Source organism: Schistocerca serialis, chromosome 6 (assembly GCF_023864345.2).
Source record: "Schistocerca serialis cubense isolate TAMUIC-IGC-003099 chromosome 6, iqSchSeri2.2, whole genome shotgun sequence".
NCBI classification, from domain to species: Eukaryota; Metazoa; Arthropoda; class Insecta; order Orthoptera; family Acrididae; genus Schistocerca; species Schistocerca serialis.
Window position 1 is genome coordinate 567,952,473 of NC_064643.1, and position 23,817 is coordinate 567,976,289.

Below are 23,817 nucleotides of genomic sequence, written 5' to 3' on the forward strand. Positions count from 1 at the left end.
CATTTCATATCTCTACAGAGCATTACACCTAGATATTTGTATGAGTCGGCCAATTTCAGTAGTGACTCATTGATAATATAGTCATACGATACTATGTTTTTTCATTTTGTGAAATGCACAATTTTACATTTTTGAAAATTTAAAGTAAGTTGGCAATCTTTGCAAAACTTTAAAATATTATCAACATCTGACTGAATATTTATGCAGCTTCTTTCAAACAGTACTTCATCATAGACAACTCATCAACTGCAGAAAGTCTGAGGTTACCGTTAATATTGTTTGCAAGGTCATTGATATACGACATGAACAGCAAGGGTCGCAACACACTTCCCGGGGCCAAACCTGAAGTAATTTGTACATCTGATGATGACTCTCCATCCAAGGCTGTGTCCTCTCTACCAAGAAGTCCTCAATCCAGTCACAAATTTCATTTGATAGCCCATGTGATCATACTTTTGACAATAAGCATAGGCATGGTACTGAATCAAATGCTTTTCAGAAATCAAGAAATACTGTGTCTACCTGACTGCCTTGATCAAAGATTTCAGTATGTCATGTCAGAAAAGTGTGGTTGGCCATGTAATCCAGCATTGTGGTTCATGCAAGTGGAAGCAAGTTTTCTCTATGCGGGGATTACGGTGGATTTCACCAAATTTGTGATCATGGTAAGCCAGCTGGACCATAAATACACCACGGAAATTGAAGACGGGATCACTGCTCCACCTATGATGGATGCTTATGAGATTAATATCTGGTTTGTAGGGCGTCTGCATTGCAAAAGAAATGAATCAGGCAAAGTTTAGCATGAGAAGATATTGGTGACAAGTGACCATCACAATATTTTTGACACTTTTGGAGTAAGATTGATACTAGTACCATGCCTTATAGTCTTATGCATACATTTTGGAGTGTCATCTGCCATTTCAAGTGAAAGCTATTATAGCAGGTCAAACAGATGTAGTCTTGGGTGCAGTGGCTGAATTAGCTGATAAAATATTCAATGCAATAATGCCTACACTGGTAAGTGCAGTGACAGCATCAGGTAGCAATGTGTCATTGTCTGTGGTTACACAATTTGATTGTGATGTTCTAGCAGCCAAGGCTGACTTTATCAACTACATCTGCAATGTCTGGGACAAGTAAAGCGTCTATCTATTGGCAGCACAAAAGATCTGGAAACAAAGTGCTTAAATATACTATGCCTTGCACCACCCAAATCCCACTGGCAATCAGATGTAGGCAAGTCAGTCGATTGCCAGGCTGTGTCGCGGCACCTGTTCATAAGTGACTACAAGTCCAGACAAAAATATCTGATGGACACTGGGTTGGATCTATGCATATTTCTGCACATGCAGTTACACAGCAAGTGACCACCAACCACCTTCTGCCTGAACACAAATAATAATGCTAGCATACTAATGTATGGTACACTGTGGATCAAGCTGGATCTCGGATTGCAGTATGACCAGGTGCGGAGCTTTACAATTGTGGAATTGTGGACATGTCAAAATCCATAGTAGGGGTGGCTTTTGTAACCTATTACCAACTGTTAGCAGTTGTGGTGAATGCTCAGCTAGTTGACAGTGTCACCAGCTTAACAACCTCAGGTTTCCGACGAATTGCACCATGTGGCCATGCTGAAGCTTGTATAAGTCATATGCAGTGAGTATTAGGACTTACTGCAGAAATTCCCAGCACTGATGCAACTGCCTGGAACACTGAGTGAGATATATCACAACACTATGCATTATATTAAAACTACCAATAACCCACTGGTACCCAGCTGACCTTGTCATTTGTCCCCAGACCGTCTGCACATAGAAGAAGCTAAGTTTGACAGCATGCTTCAGGTAGGTATTATGTGCCCATTGAACATTCCTTGGTTGTCCCCACGTCACTTAGTGCCTAATATGTGTGGTGAATGGCATCCATGCAGGAGTTATTGAGCCATCAATGCCAGAAATGTGCTGGACTGATACCCTTTACCCTTACTACGAGATTATAACTATGTGTTAAGTGATGTGACATTCAGTGTGCTAGACTGTGCCAAGGCATACATTCAGACTCCAGCAGCAGAGGCAGACATACCAAAGATGGCCATAATCACTTCATTTGGTTTATTTGAGAGTTGTTTCACAATATCTGGCCTCCAAAACACTGCATGGAGTTGGTAAAAGTTTATAGATGTGGTATTACAAGGTCTCCCCTTTTGGTTTGAGTATCTGAATGATCTCCTGGTTTTCTTAGCCTCACCAAAACAGCACTGTCAGCTTATAACTATGGTGTTTGAACATTTAGAATAGTAAGACATAGTTTTAAACACTGCCAAATGCATCTTTGGTCAGACACAGATTAAATTCCTGGGCCATAAGATCTCATTGTCAGGTTCACTGCCTTTACCTAAGAAGTTTAAAGCCATCTTGCAAGTCCCACGATCAAGAAACCTTAAAGAACTGCATATTTCCTGATACTTTTAATTTCTATTACCAAGACCTGCCACATGTGGCTGAGTTGCAAGAACCATTAACAGCAGTGCTCACTGGCCCAAAGAGCAAAGGTAAGTGTCAGTTTTGTGGACAGATAACATGATCTCCACTTTCTAGGCAGTTGAGCAGAGCATAGCGGATTATGCACTGCTTGCACACTCTGAGCCGAGTATTAATGGGTGATGAGAGCCAGGTAGAAATATGTGCCACACTACAGCAACTGTGTGGCAGTGGAGCACAGCCTCTAGCTTTCTTCTCCCTCAAGCTGTCACAAACACAACAGAAATGGAGCACTTACGACAGAGAGCTTCTGGATAGCTATGAAGCCATAAAATACTTCCAACCACAACTAGAAGCCAGGGGTTTTACCATTTATACTGATCACAAGCCACTTACATATGCTTTCTGCCAAAACCATATAATTTGTTCATTGTGACAGCACGTTCAATTGGCGTACATACCCCAGTTCAGCATGGATGTATGAGACATTTCTGGGATTGACAACATAGTCACCAACTGTCTTTCTCAGGTCAGCAGCATCTCATGTTCAATTTGACTTTACTCAGCTCACCAAAGCACAATAGACTGACCAAGAGCAGTGGAGTCTGCTTAGAGATATGTCATCAATGTTGAAACCTCAATTAATCCATGTGCATGGAGTCGACATAAAGTTATAGTGTGACATGCCAAATGGTAAACATCAACCTTTGCTACCTACCATATTCTGAAGAGGAGCATCTGACAGCCTACATAATCTGTGTCATCTTGGAGCTTTGACCAACAACTCACTCAGTCTCAAACTGACTCATGTGGCCAGGTTTTCACAAAGACTGCAGAGTGTGCACATAAATGTGCATTAAATGTCAGGACAGCAAGGTCAACTGGCATGTCCACACATCAATCATTGACTTTCCGTATATGATTGTTCACTTGACACACAGCCATATTGACATGGTAGGCTCATTACTGGCATCAAATGGCCAACAATACTTACTAACAATGATCAACTGATTCACCCACTGGCTAGAAGCAGTGCTGGTAGATAACATTCTAGCAGAGACTTTAGGTTCCACCTTCGTTTCCATCTGATGTCACATTTTAGCTCTTCACTACATGTCTGAGAAGACTGTAGATTCCGATTCAAGTCCAAACTGTTCACCTAGCTTATTAAATTCTGCAACACAGTGCATCATAGAACCACAAGCTACCACCTGGCGGGTAATGGGATGATAGAATGCTGGCACCATTCTCTGAAGGCTGCCCTAATTTGCCACCGTACAGATTGGACCACTGCCCTGCCAATGGTTTTACTTGGCCTGTGGAGTACCTACAAAACCAGATTTAGACACTACAGCAGCCAAGTTGATATATAGTGAAATATAACAGTCACCAGGAGAGATTATGAATGCACATTCACTACAAGCGCCCGGCCATGTCAGTTAATTTATTGAGAGGGCAAGTTTCATGCATTTGTCCTCAGCAAACATCAAGACATGGCATGGCTTCCAGCTATGTACATCAGAACCTAGACAAGTGTAAGTACATCATGATTCATTCTGATGGTGTTAAATGTGCACTGCAACCATGGTACACAGGGCCACACAGGATAATACAATGGGAGGCGCATGTTATCAACATACTTGTTAACAACAGGCCCACTACTGTCTCCCTTGACCGAGTGAAACCTGCATATGTGTTACAAGAAGAGCCACTTACCACTGTACTATAATGCTGGCCTATACCAGTACCAGCAGAAACAACAGCAGTGGTATCTCCACCAGGCAGCACAAATATATCTCCTGAACATAAAACAAGATCAGTTCAACATGTCCACTTTCCAGGATGCTTCTGAAAGGATATTCCACTTCCCCTGGAGGGGGCTGATGTAAAAGCCAAGACCACTGCTTCTGTGTAGTGCACCACCATCTGGTATTGTGAGGGTGTTCTTACATCATGCTGTCAAATATTTTGGCACCAGCCACTAGAGGTGCTGTGTTCTGCAACAGCGTTATGCTTATTCTTTGGCTGAATATTGTACCTTCCTTGTAACAAATAGTTACTTAGTTACATGCTGGAGATTAGTTAATGCTTTTAGGGATAACATTACCATAAGGTGGAATTTCTTGAAGTTGTATTCTTCAATGACAAACACTTCCTTCCTGTATATAATTGAATAAAGTTTGAGAATTGCTCTCATATAAGAGTGTGGCATTTTGTGTGGCAGGCATCATGTTTACAACATGGCTGGTAATTGATCAGATATCTTCTGATTGATGGCTAATCTGACAGAGCAGTATATCTTACCATGGCCCTGGGAGTGTTCATTTGGGCATCTATGTGATTGTGTGTACTTTTACTAGAAAAAGAGCTAGTGCTCAAAAACTACTGTGGATGTGTTTTGTGTCACATGTTCCTGTGCTTTGCATATCAATCCATTTATTGATTTATAGCCCAGTTATAGGACATAAAAATATTAGCAAAGGTATTGAGTATTTTTTGTGCTCAAGTCAGAGGGCCCAGTGAGACCTACATGAGGGCTGTGCTGGCTTTTTAAGGGCCTTTTCCTGGTATATATCTTCTTCTTCTCTTGCAGAAATAGAAAGTCACAGCCTTACATCAAATGACCACATTTGCTCCCTTGTTTTGTTTCTTCATATTTAATTACAATATCTTGGAAAATACAAATCATATTAGTCATACATCTGATCATAAGGCAGCTGAAAGCTGCTTCAGAAAGTGTGGATATAATTCCTGTTATTCAGTGTTTGTTTTTCTTGGTGAAGTAATGTATTATAGTTCAAAAACAGACTTCAGTTCAGTAATTAATCTTCTTTTTTCAGATTTGGGGCATCTTCTTCGCTGGACGTTACATTATAGTTTTAATGGGAATATTTTCTGTTTATACTGGACTAATATACAATGATATTTTCTCAAAATCAATTAACATCTTTGGTAGCAATTGGAAAGTCTCCTATAATAGTTCAACTCTCAGATCAAATGATGAACTTCAGCTCAATCCAGCAACAGATTATGGTGATAACATATATCCCTTAGGCATGGATCCAGCTTGGCAGGTGAGGTATTACACAACTTACATGCTTTGTATGTGTACAATGCTGATGGTTTCTAAAGGAGTTACCAGAATTTAACAATGTTGCTGTTGTTGCCACTGCTAGTAAAAATAGAGTAATTGATAAAAAATTTAGAGTTTTGAGTTGGACTACAGATTTCTGATTACCATATGCTGAAACAGAAATAAATACAAAACATGATAAAAGATCATGCAAAGGTCTTCCTCTGTAAGAAGACTGTCATGAAGAATTGGAATAATGATACAGATGCTCTTATACAGTGTCACACAATATTAAGTTTATTTTTGAAATTTCTGTTGTGAAAATAAGCCATCAAATATCAAAATTATTTATAGATTTTTCCCAAAACTAGTGTTGTAATTCATGGTGCCAGCACATCTGAACAGCCAGCATCTCTGGCTACTTCACAGAGAACTTTGAATTAGTTTCCTCTATAACTAATGAATTTTCCTTGATGGGCATAGTTGGATGCTGCTCACTTGACTTCCTGTGGGCAACTGAGGATATTGTTGAGAGACAAATACTGTCTCTAGTTTTAAAAGCTGATGTTAACTGTCAGAGGGTGCCTTGTTAACTAAATGGTTCTCCTCCACCTTTAGTAGAGCATGGGACATAGTAAGTCTGAAACTCAATTTGCTACACGACTGTAATACCATTAAATTTTTAATTTAGGTTAGAGTGACTTACTCCTCTTTTTGCTGACTGCATATGCAGTCAGCTAAACACTATATTGCTAGCACCAAAAAGTATCACTTTGATTAGTACATGCAGCAATCTTTAAAGTTAATGGTGTATACAGTAACTAACCCATTACTGTGGAAATGGTGGTGGATTTTAAAAGCATGATTTGCATTTAATTAAAAAAAAACTGAAATAAAAACTTAAAAAAGATATATAAAATATATTTTCATCATAATAAAAAAATGTTGAGTGACAGACAAGTGGAACAAAAAGACTGCTAAACATGCTTTTGACCAGAAGACCTTCTTCTAAAATAGAAAAGGAAGAAGTCCTTCTGGCAAAAAGCTTACATGTTTAGTAGCCTTTTTGTTGCGTCTGTCTGCGACTCAGCATCTCCATTATATGGTGAGTAGCAATCTACCCTTTTCATCATATTGTCTTTATTTCATCTTGGATTTTCCACTGTTAGAAAAATAATAGGTGGACATATCATGGGACAAAACTTGTGATAGGCTGTAATGCATAATTGTTATTAAAATGTGCTATCTCCAGTATACTACACCTGAAGGGTATTAAAGGAAAAGAATTAAATGCAGTATGGGCGAAGAATATTAATTCTTATATTTCAGCTCTATTTTTGGAGAGAAAATTCTTTTTAAATGCATTCAAAAATTGTTTAACTAAATTTCTCATAGTTCCATAGAATGATTTCTACAACCTTAAAAATATACATAAAATTCGGTTTTAAAGCAAGATTCCTAACCAAACTGATTCTTGTTTCAAAGGCTATCATAATATGTATAAGGTGTAAAATTTTGCTTCTGCTGTTTGCTGATAGGTGGTGACAACGTTAAGTAGCAGTCATAAGAAAAAGATCGCAGACTTCAGGCAGTTAGCTTGCACCTCATTCAACATAACCTCATTCAAAAATTAGTCCATGTGTGTCTGCATCATAAAGTTGTTCTTGATTGAAAATGTCAGTTTAGGAGTCTAATTCTTGTCATTTGTGGGAGGTGTTACTGTTTTGTTTCAATATGAAGAAAACAGCAGCTGAGTCTCATCAAATGCTCTCATGTACATATGATAAGGGCGCTATTAGTGAAAGAACATGTCATGAGCAGTTTCAACACTTCAAGAATGGTGATTTTAACATCATAGACCAACATAGTGGTGGAAGAAACCAACATAGTGGTGGAAGAGAGAATGTTTTCGTAGATGCAGAATTGGAGACATTTTTGAGTGAAGACTCGTGTCAGACTCAAGAAGAACTGGCACAATTAGTGGGAGTGACACAGCAAGCCATTTCAAAACGTCTTAAGGCTATGGGCATGATTCAGAAAGAAGGAACATGGGTTCTGTGTGAGCTGAAACCAAGAGACATTGAACTGTGTTTGTGAAGAGTTGCTTCAGAGACAAAAACGGAAGCGATTTCTGCATCGCATTGTGACTGGGGACAAAAATGGGTTCATTATGATAACCCTAAGTGCAAAAAATCCTGGGGATATCCCGGCCATGCTTCCACGTTGATGGCCAAACCAAATATTCACGGCTCCAAGATCATGCTCTGCATTTGGTGGGACCAGCTCAGTGTCGTGTACTATGAAGTGTTAAAACCAAGTGAAACAATCCCAGGTGCTCATTATTGAATGCCATTAATGAGTTGAGCAGAGCATTAAAGGACGAACAGCCACAATACAACAAGAGGCACTATAAAGTGATTTTGCAGCGTGACATTGCTCGACCCCACATTGCAAAAGAGGTCAAAATGTATTTGGAAACATTAAAATGGGAAGTCCTACCCCACCCGACATATTATCCAGACATTGCTCCCTCTGACTATTACCTGTTTGATCAATGGCGCATGGCCTGGTTGACCAACACTTCCGATCTCATGAAGAAGTCACAAATTGGATAGATTCGTGGATGACTTCAAAAGATGAACAATTTTTTCGATATGGGATTCGTACACTGCCCAAAAGAGGGGAGAAAGTAGTGGCCAGCAATGAAAAATACTTTGAATACATGTGTAACCAATTTGTTTCATTAAAACCTCAAAATACTTTGAATACATGTGTAACCAATTTATTTCATTAAAGCCTCAAATGTTGGTGAAAAATGGTGGAAGCAAAGTTGCACACCTTGTAATAAAATACAAATGCAATTTTCCAAAGATCATATGAAGTATTGGGGACAGTCCCAAGTAAAGACACTGGAGTGTATGTCAGAAAACAACGCCGAAGAAGGGAAAATAATGATGAAAAAAATAAAATGGATGATGTGAAGTAATACGGTGAAATTTGATAAAATAATAAGAGATCAAACGTGGTAACAGAAGAGGTTAGTGCATATACTAATACTGGCCACAAGTAGCTCTGATGTAACACTGTGCCATTAACTTGTTTCTAGCTTGAGTTGAATCATTCCTTCTGGCTTCATTTTATTCATTATTGTAATCTGTTAAATACAGAGATTTACATTTGAGCACTTTGTACAGTAAGTTTGTATAGCAATTTGCAAGCATATTTCACCGTTCATCATGTCACACATGTCATGATTATAGATTTGACAGGATATTTATTATGATGATTTTTACTTGCTTGGATTATAATGATCTAGTGAACATTGTTTTGCAAGTATTTGGAACACAGTCTTGGCAATTAAGGACACAGCAGTATCACATGTTGAGAGATGTAAGAAAAGGAACATTGCCAATGTCTCAGAGAACTTCCTGAAGTTGGCACATTCTTGAATAGCTACTAAAATCTGCTGCTCTAATCATTTAGAAGGTTCTGTTTAAAGGTTTTAGTTATTTTTAGTGTGATTACAGTTTTAGAATACAGTGATGAGACAAAACATTATGACCACTGTCCACCATGATGTTGAATGCCACCTAGTGACATTGCAGGCATTTGATGTAATGACAGAAGAATGTGAGCAGAGCAGACACAGCCAGAGGCTCACCCTAGCAGAGATAAGGGCTGAAAATGGGGAAATCCATTAAGATACATGACTTTCACAAAGGGCAAATTATTATTATGTAGAGCCTGTGAATGAGTAACGAAAACAGCAAAGCTGGACAGATGTTCATGTGCTACTGTCATGAGCATCTATGGCTCTGTAAAGTTGGATAGATGGTGGTCTGTGGTATCTCTTCTGAAGGAGCCCAATGCTGGCATATGCACAAGTATTTTGGAGCCCATTGTTCATCGTGCCTTGTTAAACACAGAGCTCTGCAGCACACCACCCCTATGTGTTCACACATTGACCCAACAACATTGTAAATTACTGTTGCAGTGGGCATGAGATCATCAGGATTCGACAGTGAATCAGTGAAAATGTGTCAGCTCTTCAGATGAGTCATATTTTTGCTACACTAGGTCGATGATTGTCAAATGCCATCATTGAGGTGAATGGTGATTCGAAATATTCAGCATACCATAGATGCAGGCTGGTGGGAGCAGTATTATGCTATGGGAGTCATTCTCCTGTGCTTGCATGGGACCTGTGATAGTAATCAAAGACGTGGTGACAATTCTGAACCACCTGCATCCCTTCATGCTAGATTCCTTCCCAAATGGCGATGTCATCTTTCAGCAATATAATTGTTCATGTCTTGGAACCATGCTGCAGTGGTTTGAGCATTGAGCAGTGTTATAGTGGACTCATGTTGATCACTTGGTGACCAAATTTGCCTGATGTAACTGCTATGGAAGCCATCTGGGTCGCTATTGGGTGCCATAACCACATACACAAATCAGTAGATTGTTACTTACATGAATTACATGACCCATGACATCTAATGCCACTTACCTCCACAAACCTACCAACAAACTGCTGGATCCCTGATATGCAGACTCACTCATGCATTTTGTTCCAAAGCTGGATGAACGTGCTATTAAACAGGTGTTCATAATGTTTTGGCTCATCGGTGTATAAGTATGTAACTAGAAGTGTGCTTGTTAAGCAGTGAGAAAAGGAAGGTTGCTATATGCATCAATAACTATCAACCAATGGGTGTCCCAGAAAGGACCTGCAAAATCAATATGAAAGCACTGCCCAGCCACAGTATGAGTTGGCCACGCAAAGAAGCTTTGGCAGGGAGCAGAATGATGCTCCACACAAGGGCGACAATTAGCAAGCAAATTCTCAATTTGTTTATCAATGCCGACCCAATTGCAGTGATGACACACTAATTGCTTCATCCGCACTATATCCCAATGACCAGTGTGCAATAAGCAGAGGATTTCCGACTGCAATGAATGAGTTACAACCACACGAGACTGTCATTGTCAGTTTGTAACATAATAACACCGTGGTGTACAGACAAGTTGTGACATTGCGCAAAGTAACATCAAACAAGGGGATCACTAATCTGCCTAGCAAATGGAGGCCATTGAGTATGAATATACTTAAAGAATCTGCAAAGAAGCATCGACGGCTGTCACGGAAGCAATGCGATGAAAATCCACTGGAAAACCATCAGCTAATTCCTTATCCAGTGAATCGATAAACATGCACGATAATTCGGAAGAATCAAACTCATCATCAGGACTTATAGGTAGATGAGACAAAGCATCGGCATTGCCATGCTGGGCTGTAGTCCAAAACAAAATTTCGTAATTACAGTTAGATAAAAACAAAGACCAACATTGCAACTTTTGTGCAGTACAGGCTGGAACTGACTTTGACAGCTGAAACAATGACATCAAAGGGTTATGTTCGGTGCCAAATAAAACTTGCAACTGTATAAAAATCATGAAACTTTGTCACTCCATAGACAATAGCTAAAGCTTCTTTCTCAATTTGAGAATAGGTTTGCTGGGCAGAGTTGAGCAACTTAGATGCAAAAACAACTGGGCAATCGACAAATGAATGCAGTGTGAGAGATTCAGCTCGATGTCATGAGAAGACACAGCGACAGCCAAAACAACTGGTTTGGAGGCATCAAACAGCAATCACTCAACAAAGCAGATTTGAGCTTGTGGAAAGCAGCGTCACATTCTGAAGACCAAACAAAAGGAATGTTCTTATGCCTAAGGCAATGCAAAGGCACTGCAATCTGCACTGCATTTGGTACAAACTGAACATAATATGTAATTTTGCCCAACACAGACTGAAGTTCTTTCAAGTTCCTGGGTGCTGGCATGTCTCTAATTGCACGGGGATGTGACGGTGAGGGGTGGATATCCTGTCTGTTAATCATATGTCCTAAATACTGAATCTCAGTTTGAAAAAAATTTGCACTTGTCTCTCTTACACTTGAGTCCTGCCTGCAAAAGTACAGTAAATAAGGCATGCAAATTCTGCAAATGTTCGTCAGGGGTGTGACCTGATACCACAATAGCATCAAGATAATTGGAACAACCAAGGATAGTGGCACACAACTGCTGCAAGTAAGACTAAAAAATAGCAGGAGCCGAAGCACAACCAAACGGAAGGCAGTGAAGCTTGAACAATCCAAGGTGGGTGTTGACCACAAAATAGTGCTGTGACTTTTCATTGAGCATAATTTGAAAGTATGCGTCCCGCAAGTCAATCGTGGAAAATAATTTTCCCCCACCAAGCTTATCGAAAATGTCTTCAGAATGCGGTAAGGAAAACATAGCGACCACCGTCTGGGGATTGACCATAGACTTAAAGTCAGCACAAATACAGAGACAACTGTTTGGTTTCCTCACATACACACTATAGGCGAAGCCCATTGCGAAGCAGAAACAGGTTCAATGACACCACTGTCTTGCAAATGCATAAGTTCAGCAGCTACGGTGTTGTGCACTGCGTGCGGTACCGGGCGTATGCACTGGAAAATAGTCATGGCATTGTCTTTAACTACAACATGCGCTGCAAAGTCTGTGGCTCAACCAAGGCCATCAGAAAAGAGTTCAGCAAAATCATCGCATAGTGTGGCAATACTCTCTGCATGGTCACTAGCGTTGTGGCAAAGTACATTGCCCTGTATTGTGAGGCCAGAAAGTTTAAATGCGTCCATGCCAAAAATGTTCATAGCATCACTAGAGTGGAGCACACGGAAAGACACTGTTTTCGTCATTGCACTATACATGGCTTGCAAACTACACATTTTGAGCTCTGAGATTTCTTGTCCAGTAAATGCAGTCAGCGTGGAATGTGAACGATGAAGCGGGGGTGAGCCAAGCAAGTCATATGTTGATCTGTTGAGTAAAGAAGCAGACACACCAGTGTCCAGCTGCATGCAAACAGAATGTCCACAAATGTTCAAAGTTACAAAAAGTTTCCTCGCATTGCGCTGAATGTGAGAGGAAGTGTCTGGCAAAACTTGTTTATTCACACAATGAGCTGTAGAAGCACATAAAGCAGTAAAGCAGAAGGCCTTGAAAAAATGGCATTGATCTCCATACGCTGATGATGTTAATCATAATCATGGCAGTTTCCATTGCGGTGACGCCCATACAAGTCATGCAAATGGTAAACAGGCTGTGAATTAGAGTTCTCTTACTACACATAGCTTGCCCATGTCCTTTCTTATTACAAAAATAACACTGTGCTTGACGGGATGGGCAGCTGTCCCGTGGATGGGCACAAAAACAGTTCAGACATGATTTCAGTTTCTTAGTGGATGCCTGGGTGGAAAATTGTTGACTTGCCCAGAAGGGTGTGGTGCGGCGCTCTGTGTTGGGGCCAGGCGGGAGGACACGTGTTGTGCTGTGCTAACAGTACACACACCTGGTGTCACGTTGAACGTCTAAGTAGCCATATCTAATGTATCTTGTCTGTCTAGCAAGTCCACTACTTCCTGCAAAGACGAGTTTTTAAATCTTTAAAGATTTGCTCATGGATGCGGTGGTCCTCCTCATTCTGCGTAATAGCATCTCTAATTATGATATCTGCATAGGAGAGTCCATATGAGCAATTAAAGTCACAATCAGATGTTAGTCCCTGAAGGTCTGCTAACCAAGATTTATTGGACTGAGTAGGACCACGCCGGAGACGAAAAAATTTGTAGCGTGCAGCTACCACATTTACACTGTCATGGAAGTGGGAGGTCAATGCATCAATCACTTCTGTGTAAGTTTTAGTCTCTGGGTAGGCGGTGGGGAACAATTTTACGAGCAAATGGTATGACACTACACCCGCATTGGCAATGAAGAAGGCAAGCCGCTCTGTACCTGGTATGTTGTATGTGGCGAAGTGTGCCTCAAGCTGGGTGATGTATTCTGGCCAGTGTTCAATGTCCAAACTGAAGGCATGAAATGGCGGCACTGTAGGCGTCGTCTGTGGTACAGGTGGGGGTATCGGAGGCATTGTAGTAGCTGCAGTTTGCAGTGTGACCAGTCCATTTACAGCAGCAAGCAGCTGTGTCATTTGCTGAGCCTGAAACTGTACAAGATTGGACAGCCTGTTCCTGTGATGAAGCCATCATTGACACAAAATAATGCCTTATAGTGAAGGGTGGAAGCACTCACGCTCTTGGAGAGAGAGAGAGAGAAAAAAAAAAAAAAAAAGGTAGGAGGAGAAAAAGTGATCCTCGTTGTCATTTCTTTTGTATCCCGCCTGGAAGGCGGCGTGTGGGTCTGGTACTGTAATCTGCAAAATAGGCCAAATGGTTCAAAATGGTTCAAATGCTTCTGAGCACTATGGGACTTAACATCTTAGATCATCAGTCCCCTAGAACTTAGAACTACTTAAACCTAACTAACCTAAGGACATCACACACATACAAGCCAGAGGCAGGATTCGAACCTGCGACCATGGCGGTCGCGTGTTTCCAGACTGAAGCAATAGGCCAAATGAAGAAGCAGGTGAGGTAAAGCACTTTGGTACTGTGTGTACAGTAAAAGCACATTTAGTATAGGCAAAAACAAGTTAATAAGTGGTTACATAACTTTGTGATGGTGAGCACATAGGTGCAAAGCCATATTCCAGTTGTAAGTAGTACAAAGTCTCGATAGCGAGCCAACACCCTCTAAAGTTCAGATGATGTATCCAGGCCATCCGCTGTTGATGAAATGGGCAGAAAGCAGAGTGGCGCTTGTTGAGCTCCTCAGCATCAACTGGAGGGCGCTGTGGTTGGTGCAGTGCCAACCTACGAGCGTGCACCTACGCTTTTGTCATCAGAACTATTGAGACCACAACTACCAATCTTGAGAACAGAATAAAAAATTTGGAGGCATTATTTTTCACCATGCCCTCACAGCACCTACCTTCAAGAGTATGCCAATTGAGATTTTTCAACATTTCCTCGATGCTCTCCCATGAGTCAAACAGACCTTCATCCATTCATGCTGTTCTCCTTTATATATGTTCAATTTGCCGTATTTGTTCTATTTGGTATGAGTTACACATTCTAAGATAGGATGCTCAAAGGATTTGTAAGCAGTCTCATATATAAACTGAATTTTCAAAGGATGCTGCCAATGAATCAAAGTCTACCATTTACTTGCTTACAAATGAGCTTACATTATCATTCCATTTCATGTACCTACAAGTTGTTACTCTCAGGTATTTGTGTGAGTTTATTGATCCTAATTGTGAATAACTAATAATGTCTTCTAGGATAAAATGTTTTTCATTTTGTGGAGTACATAATATTACGTTTCTGCACGTTGAAAGTAAGTTACCAGTCTTTGCACTACTTTGGAATCTTATTAAAATCTGATTGTATTTCATTAGAAATACTCGCATCATCTACAAAAAGTCTGACATTGCTGTTACTATTGTCTGCCAGGTCACTAATGTACAACATGAACAACAAAGCTCTCAACAACACACTCACCTGGGACACACCAGAAGTTAGTTTACTTCTGTCAATTACTCTTATTCAGTATAACATGCTGGCTCCTGTTTACCAAGAAATCCACAATGCAGTCACACATTTTATTTTATGCCTCATGTAATCATACTTTGGTTAAAAAAAAAAGTGTTGTGCTGAGTCAAATGGTTTTCAGAACTGCACCAACTTAATTTCCTTGATCTGTGTCTTCACTATGTCACGCAACAAATGCACAGATTGGGTTTCATATGATCGGTGAGTTTTCATTGACCATATTCAGGTTTGTTTTCTTATTTACTTGTGTGCATAACCTTTCTTGTTCTGGATTGTCCTCACTATTTTCTTGTGGCTTGCAAAAACTACATAGTGCTCTTCAATAATCTATAGTAGAACTATATTGAAGAAGTTGTTGTGCACAAAACTTGTTCCTTTCACAGATTTCTCACTTTCTGTTTGTGGCTATTGAACTTTACTTTTTCAGGTTTTCCAAAAGGGTCAAACTGTCATGTGGAAATTTTAGTGTGCTCAGTTCAGTTTTTCCTTTGTATGGTTTCATGCTATCCCTTTTCAGAGCACCAATTATAAACTGTAAATTAGTTGCGCATTTGTTAATTTTGTCCTTACAGTTATCATTATCTTTTTTTTTCCTTTTTCCCTGAAAGGTTCACATTTTTTTGTGGAGGGACAGCCACTTAAATTTTATCCTTACTGCCATCATTAATGTCATGTATTAGTTTACAAAAGTTGAGTTTCACATTAAGAACAAAATACTGTATCACAGGCCCTAACAGTTATTAATTTTTGTGTCATTTCAGCGTACAGGATTTTATTAATTGTGTATAATTTACCTGAGACATTTTTTATGAACAGTTATGTACATGTATAGTGAACTTGAACTAATCTAGACTTAACTTCTGCAGCAATAATCAGGTCGTGAAACCATCTTCTTTTGTCAAATAATTTCCTTAGTCAACCAATTTAGGACAAACAAGTTGCATTTACTAATGAAGATATTATCATGCATATGCAATTTATCTGGAAATTGGGGTTCTGGATTTGGAAAGTCCCATTGACACTTAATAGAAAGAGATTCATTATATATAAGACTACATCATATAGGGTATAATAGCTGTTTTCCTTTAGTAGCAAGTAGTACACTCATATCATAAAGTGTGGTAATAGTAGTAATATGGTGTTATCAGTTGAGATTTCTAGAAGCGCAATATTTAACTTACAAGAAATCAAGAATATACATCAGCACTATATTGGAGGGGAAAATGATACAAGAATAGCCACCACAAAGCTCAAAAAATTAATTCTCCCCTTTTTAAAAAAGTGGCTGATAGGAAATAGGAAAAGGTAGTGAAAAGACACAGATGTGATGAAAAAAAAGAAAGATTGAAGTGGTAGATGGTTAGTGAGGTGAAACGAATACTACGATCCCACTATTATGATGCAGATTATGTTCAGTGACAAATATTACTGGTTACCAGCACAGCCATTTGTTTGTAGTCACAGATTAGGGGGTAGTAATTTCATTGAAGAACTATGATAAAAATTGGTTGGTCAGCTGACAGACAGAATGTATACTTGCAGATTAATTACACATTTTATCTCATTGGGAGAGGGGGGTGACTGGAGTGTGTCATATCTGGGGAAGTGGTGGGTAATGGTGGAATGAGCACTTAATCTACACAATCCATGTTTGACAAGTTTGAAAACAATATCATCTGAAGGAATATCCTTTTGCTGTTCTCAGTTGGCTGAAGCAAACAAGATTATGTTCCTGAACTCATTCAAAATGAAGTTATCCATAATATTTGGTTTCTTTCATATGGGATTTGGAGTGATTCTTGGTGTTGTGAACCATATGTAAGTACACTACGTCTTCTCAAATAATTGACTTCCCATAACAAATTTTTTCAGTACCTATTGTTTCCATATAAAGATGAAATTTTAATACTTTATTAGCTCTACAACAAGAGAGAATTATTTTTTGTAATGTAGATCTAAACTTAGTCTCTTAGTCTCTTAATTATGCATATGACAGTGTTAATGTGTCTTCAAGACAGAGATACAATGTCTTACATTTTCTTTCTTCTCCCCTTGCTACTTTTGTACACAGCACTATAGTAATTCAACTGCTGCCATAGTAAAAATGTAGAGTTTTGCCTCATCTGAATTAAAATTTTGAAACTTATTTTCTTTGACTGATTTGAGCTGTACCCATACATATAATATATTATAGTAGCACTATTTTTATTGATAATCTCTCATTTTTTTCATTTAATTTCAACCTATTTCCTAAGGTGATTAACTTGATTATAACATACTGTGCTAACTGGCTATTTCATCACAGTTAGAATGGTTTTCTGCCCATTTTCATTCTTTAGGGAAAGGCAAAATTTTTGTGTTTTGAAAAAGACATAATGTTGAAATACATGGTAGTTGTTTGGTACTTAGTGTAGAAATTCACAGTGCACCAGCACTACATGTTGTTTGATATGATGCAGTATGATTAATTGGACAGTGATGTAAGAAAGCTGGAGGGTAACATATAGGTAGGTCTGAAATTTGGGCACAGAAATGTTCACTGTGAACACCATTTCTCTGCTGATGACTTCATCTTGGGTTACTAGTTGAGCCAAGTTCGATGTTTTAAATTTTACTTAGATAACAATGATGAAACTACTTGAAACATTGTTCTAAAACAGTGATATTACTCAGCCAATAAATCTTAAAGATTACATTGGTCAAATGTGGTGAGCTTGCATATCTATCCAGCATTTTATGCTGGAATATAATGCAAAAGAGAAAATACTCATCTTCAAGAACAAACACTGGAGGCACTTCTGCCTATCACAGTAGACTGATATTTCATCACTTGCAGATAAACAGCAATGGAAAATTGGTAAAGTTAACAAAAGTTTGAATTATTTCCATTAATTTGAATTTTTGTGTTACCTCTGCCTCTCACAATCTTATTTTCTTGGCCACAACTCTCTTGTATCTCTTCTTTCTAACTACCTGGTGAGACAGTGAATACTGCCTGGACTGTCCATACACAGATTATGCTTGCTCATCTGTACTAAATTATGTGTGGCAACTAATACATGTGTGCTCCAGCTGGAACAACTTGCACTGGAAAATATTGCACAATATTTTCTTTTGATTAGAAAATTCCTTATGCCACAGTATAGTGGTGATATTTCAAGAGTTGAGAATGACTTAAGGAAAAATGTTACTTCAGTGAATAACTTCAACCTGTTGCATTAATTACTGCCTGTCTTGAATGATATTATCATCAAATCAGTGAAGTTATAATCAGTTTTAATTTATCTGACATATGAAAATTCTATGCCAAATGAGAACTCAAACACCAGATCTTTGTCCTAATTAAAAGCATCTACACCACCCAAGTATCTTCTATAATGTGATTCACAGCTCAAGTCTGCCAGATTTGTTCTTCTACAGTTTATAACTCTGCCAAGGCTCTCCCACCTTGTTGTGGGATTGCAAGTTTTACTCAAAAAATTTTGTAAATATCTATTATTGTACTCAAAGAGAGACTCATTACACTCCTTCCAAAGGTAAGCAACTGACAAAAGGTGGGGCTTCCATTATGATGACCCACCTAGTATATGGTTATTGACAGCCACTAATCATAAATAGTAAATTTCTGTACCGTTTATGGGTGTGAATCAGTGGCTTTTGTGCTTGCCCTTGGTGTTTCTTCTTTCAAAGTCATGGCCTGCTGTTGATACTAAGAACCCAGACACATAAAATAAATTGTCTTAAAGATGAAAGTCAATTCAGAATCCCAGCAATAGTTGTCGCTAAATCATCCCTCCCCCCTACCCCATTCCTGCCAATGAATGAGGTGGGTTGGCTTGCATGCCTGTACTGTGGTTGTCCAACTACTTCAGAGGCATATCTGTGAAGAGGCCAGAATAACATATGGCTCCTGAAGAAAAGCAGCAACCTTTTAAGTAGTTGCAAGATGACTGATTGATCTGGTGTCATAACATTAGTCAGTGTGGTCTTGCTATGTTGGTATAGGGATTGGATGAAAGCAAAGCAAAACTAAAGACATTATATTTCCAAGGATATAAAGGCATACTGTATTGCTTAATGATGATGGCATCATCTTGATAAAATTGTTACCCATTTGGATCTCTGGATAGACACTACTCAGGATTGTCTTGAGGAAAAACAAAAATGGTGTTCTATGGGTTACAGTACAGAATTTTTTATCACTTTATTGGGTAGGTAGGACAGAGAATCTAAAAAGAGAAACAGATAGGATTAAGTTAGATATGGTGTAAAACAGGACTTCTTGTAAAGTGAGTACAGTGTTATCAATACAAATTCAAATAGAGTAGGTTTAATAGTGAATAAAAATGGGAATGTGGGCAAGCTGCTATAAACAACATATTGAACACATTACCATAGACAGGTAGGCAAGAACCTTACACCCATCACAGTAGTACAAGTTTATATGCCTACTAGTTCCCCTGAAGATAAAAAGATTGCATGAATATGTTATGAGATAACATAAATTATTCAACTAGTTAAGGGTATGAAAATTCAATTGTGATGGGTGACTGAAACTCAGTAGTAGAAAAAGGAAAGCCAACAACCTTGCCACTGGTCACCATCAGTTCACCAAAGCTAAGCGCTGTGAGCTTTGGCTAGCACTTGCATGGGTTACCGTATGAGTTGTCTGTGCACTCAGCCCTTGTGAGGCCAGTTGAGGAGTTACGTGATTGAGAAGTAGCAGCTCTGGCCATGAGAACTGACAATGGCTGGGAGAGCGGTGTACTGACTACATCTCTTCCATATCTGCATCTACTGGTGCCTATGGGTTGAGGATGACGCCAAATTCAGTCGCTACCAGACCTGTTTGGTGAGAGAGAGATAGAGAGAGAGAGAGAGAGAGAGAGAGAGAGAGAGAGAGAGAGAGAAGGAAAGGGAAGTGAAGGAAAAAAGTTAGAAAACATGGAGTGAGGGAAAAGAATGAAATGGAAAGCTGCTTGGTAGAATTTGGCACAGAGTATAGTTTAATCATCGCTATCATTTGGGTTGGGAATCATGAATGCACGTTGTATATGTGAAAGAGACATGGAGATACTAAAAGGTTCTGAACAGATTAGGTAATAGTAAGACAGATATTTCAAAACCAGATTCTAAACTGCATATGGAGAACTGTGATGGCAGAGTTTACTGTGAAGACCCCAGGGCTGCATCAGTAGGCACTGTGCTTGCCCATGCCATGCTGAGCATGACGTACTCAGCTGAACTGTCATTTAAATGCTGGTTCTCATTGCTGAATTTGCAGAAGAGCTGTGTTTGTGAGCCACTGCGAACCATCTGGAACAGGGCAATTGCCAGTGTGTGGTGTAATCAGCAGCACACATTCATGATGCAGAAGTTGGTTAAGTCAGAGTGGCTTCTCAGAGGCTAGCACCAGGGCATTGACACCCAGAGCAGTGCTGCTGAGTGGTGCTGATCAAGCAGAATTGATGTCTGTCTGGCTGTGGCTGATGTCCATAGCTCACGGCCTGATTTTGGTGCTCCAAGTTCTGCTACTTTCATTTCACTACAGTTCCTAATACATGCATATAGTGAATTCCTACTGAACCCAGAAATAGGTCTTTGAAGAAGATTTTCATAGTTGTTTCTTCTTGTTGATGTTCATCAGCCAGTTGTTGGTGATAATTTCTTGACAATATCTGTAATAAGAAGAAATGGTGATGGAAGTTGTCTTCGAATGCCTACTTCAAGGTTCAGTAGTGTTAACCATATGTGTGTGTTATGGAACTGTTTGCACTGCAGAGTTGCCATTTCTGAACTTTTCTGCTGTCTTGTGCTGTTTGCTGCGTGTACAGATATGTCTGCTACAACCAACCAAAAATTGAAAATTTGTGTTGTGATCACTTACGAACAGTTGGTGAGGTGGTTTATCCTCCTCACGCTGTGCTGTGCCCAGTGGGAGCATAGTAATTTTTTGTCTGAGAGTAATGGACTGTTGAGGAACAAAGGAACATGTTGATGTACATTTCATTGTGCTTTGCTTCGGTTTATAATGCTACTAGCACACGGGGTGTTTCTCTGTATACCATGGTGATTTTGATTTGGTTCTCGATCATATCAAAGTTTGTAGCTTCTGAATCTGGCTCAATAATTCTTAAACCTGCTTTTCCAGTCTATCAAATGGAGGCAAAACTACACTCCTGGAAATGGAAAAAAGAACACATTGACACCGGTGTGTCAGACCCACCATACTTGCTCCGGACACTGCGAGAGGGCTGTACAAGCAATGATCACACGCACAGCACAGCGGACACACCAGGAACCGCGGTGTTGGCCGTCGAATGGCGCTAGCTGCGCAGCATTTGTGCACCGCCGCCGTCAGTGTCAGCCAGTTTGCCGTGGCATACGGAGCTCCATCGCAGTCTTTAACACTGGTAGCATGCCGCGACAGCGTGGACGTGAACCGTATGTGCAGTTGACGGACTTTGAGCGAGGGCGTATAGTGGGCATGCGGGAGGCCGGGTGGACGTACCGCCGAATTGCTCAACACGTGGGGCGTGAGGTCTCCACAGTACATCGATGTTGTCGCCAGTGGTCGGCGGAAGGTGCACGTGCCCGTCGACCTGGGACCGGACCGCAGCGATGCACGGATGCACGCCAAGACCGTAGGATCCTACGCAGTGCCGTAGGGGACCGCACGGCCACTTCCCAGCAAATTAGGGACACTGTTGCTCCTGGGGTATCGGCGAGGACCATTCGCAACCGTCTCCATGAAGCTGGGCTACGGTCCCGCACACCGTTAGGCCGTCTACCGCTCACGCCCCAACATCGTGCAGCCCTCCTCCAGTGGTGTCGCGACAGGCGTGAATGGAGGGACGAATGGAGACGTGTCGTCTTCAGCGATGAGAGTCGCTTCTGCCTTGGTGCCAATGATGGTCGTATGCGTGTTAGGCGCCGTGCAGGTGAGCGCCACAATCAGGACTGCATACGACCGAGGCACACAGGGCCAACACCCGGCATCATGGTGTGGGGAGCGATCTCCTACACTGGCCGTACACCACTGGTGATCGTCGAGGGGACACTGAATAGTGCACGGTACATCCAAACCGTCATCGAACCCATCGTTCTACCATTCCTAGACCGGCAAGGGAACTTGCTGTTCCAACAGGACAATGCACGTCCGCATGTATCCTGTGCCACCCAACGTGCTCTAGAAGGTGTAAGTCAACTACCCTGGCCAGCAAGATCTCCGGATCTGTCCCCCATTGAGCATGTTTGGGACCGGATGATGCATCGTCTCACGCGGTCTGCACGTCCAGCATGAACGCTGGTCCAACTGAGGCGCCAGGTGGAAATGGCATGGCAAGCCGTTCCACAGGACTACATCCAGCATCTCTACGATCGTCTCCATGGGAGAATAGCAGCCTGCATTGCTGCGAAAGGTGGATATACACTGTACTAGTGCCGACATTGTGCATGCTCTGTTGCCTGTGTCTATGTGCCTGTGGTTCTGTCAGTGTGATCATGTGATGTATCTGACCCCAAGAATGTGTCAATAAAGTTTCCCCTTCCTGGGACAATGAATTCACGGTCTTCTTATTTCAATTTCCAGGAGTGTATTTCAGCATTGTATAAGTACCGACTAGGTTACATATTCCCTGAGATTTTGTCAGCAGTAGAAGCCACTACATCCAGACTTAAATATCGACTATTTGTTAAGAGAGAATGTGCATTGGTTGGTAGTCATTGAAGGAACATAGTTAAAAAAAGATCATTGGGTACCTGCAGTCCAGAAAGAGCATGCACCTATAAGCACAGTAAAAGGTTTTTTGTCTCCTAGTGCTACTTTTTACTTTATGTGACTCTGAGTTTTCCAAATCTGAGATGAGGCTTGTTTCTAAGTCTGTATACAGAGAAGTTAATAATGGTTTCCATATAAAATCTGAAATTAGCTCAACAACTTCCCTATCTACTGATCCCAAAATATACCAATATTAGAGAAGGAAAGTTGCTGCTCACCATATAGCAGAGATTCTGAGGCACAATAGGCACAACAAAAATATTCACACAATTGTAGCTTTCGGCCATTAAGGCCTTTATCAGCAATAAACACACACACACACACACACACACACACACACACACACACACACACACACACACACACACACACGCAAACGCAACTTGCACACACTTCTGCAGTCTCAGACAACTGAAACCACACATTGTTGTCTGAGACTGCAGATGTGTGTGTAAGTTGCATTTGTGTGTGTATGTGTGTCTATTGCTGACAAAGACTTTAAAGGCTGAAAGCTATAACTGTGTGAATCTTTTTGTTGTGCCTATTGCGACTCAGCATCTGTGCTATATGGTGAGCAGCAACTTTCCTTCTCTAATAGTGTTACATTCCATCCTGGATTTTCCATTGTTTGATCCCAAAATATAATGTTGTTTTGTCACTTGATTGCTTATATTTGTGCTAACACATTAAGATTCTTCTTGTAAAAAACCTCTTTTTCAGCTTTTTTCACCAGAAAAGTGGTATTTTCAAAGCCACATATGATATTTAATATTGGCATTGTTTGATGGTGGATTTGCCTTGGAATCATCTGTTACTTACCGACTCTAAGAAGAGCTACAGTGCAGTGGCTTATGGGAGTAGCCATTTTAGTGGAAGGTGCGAGGACTGTTCAAAAAAATCCCAGAACCTTTCCTTCGAAATATTCTCCTCCACGATTGATACACCGCTCCCAACACCTTTACCACTTCCAGAAGC

The 23,817-nt window shown here is 40.4% G+C and overlaps 1 protein-coding gene across 1 annotated transcript in view; it reads left to right on the top strand.

The window, feature by feature from the left end:
* LOC126483942 (V-type proton ATPase 116 kDa subunit a 1-like) overlaps nucleotides 1–23,817 on the top strand; it is a 195,985-nt gene that overhangs the window by 109,384 nt on the left and 62,784 nt on the right. The window contains exons 9-10 of the mRNA XM_050107230.1: nucleotides 5,327–5,560; nucleotides 16,768–16,880. Of these exons, the coding sequence (XP_049963187.1) occupies nucleotides 5,327–5,560; nucleotides 16,768–16,880 (347 nt within the window). The remainder of the gene's footprint in view (nucleotides 1–5,326; nucleotides 5,561–16,767; nucleotides 16,881–23,817) is intronic.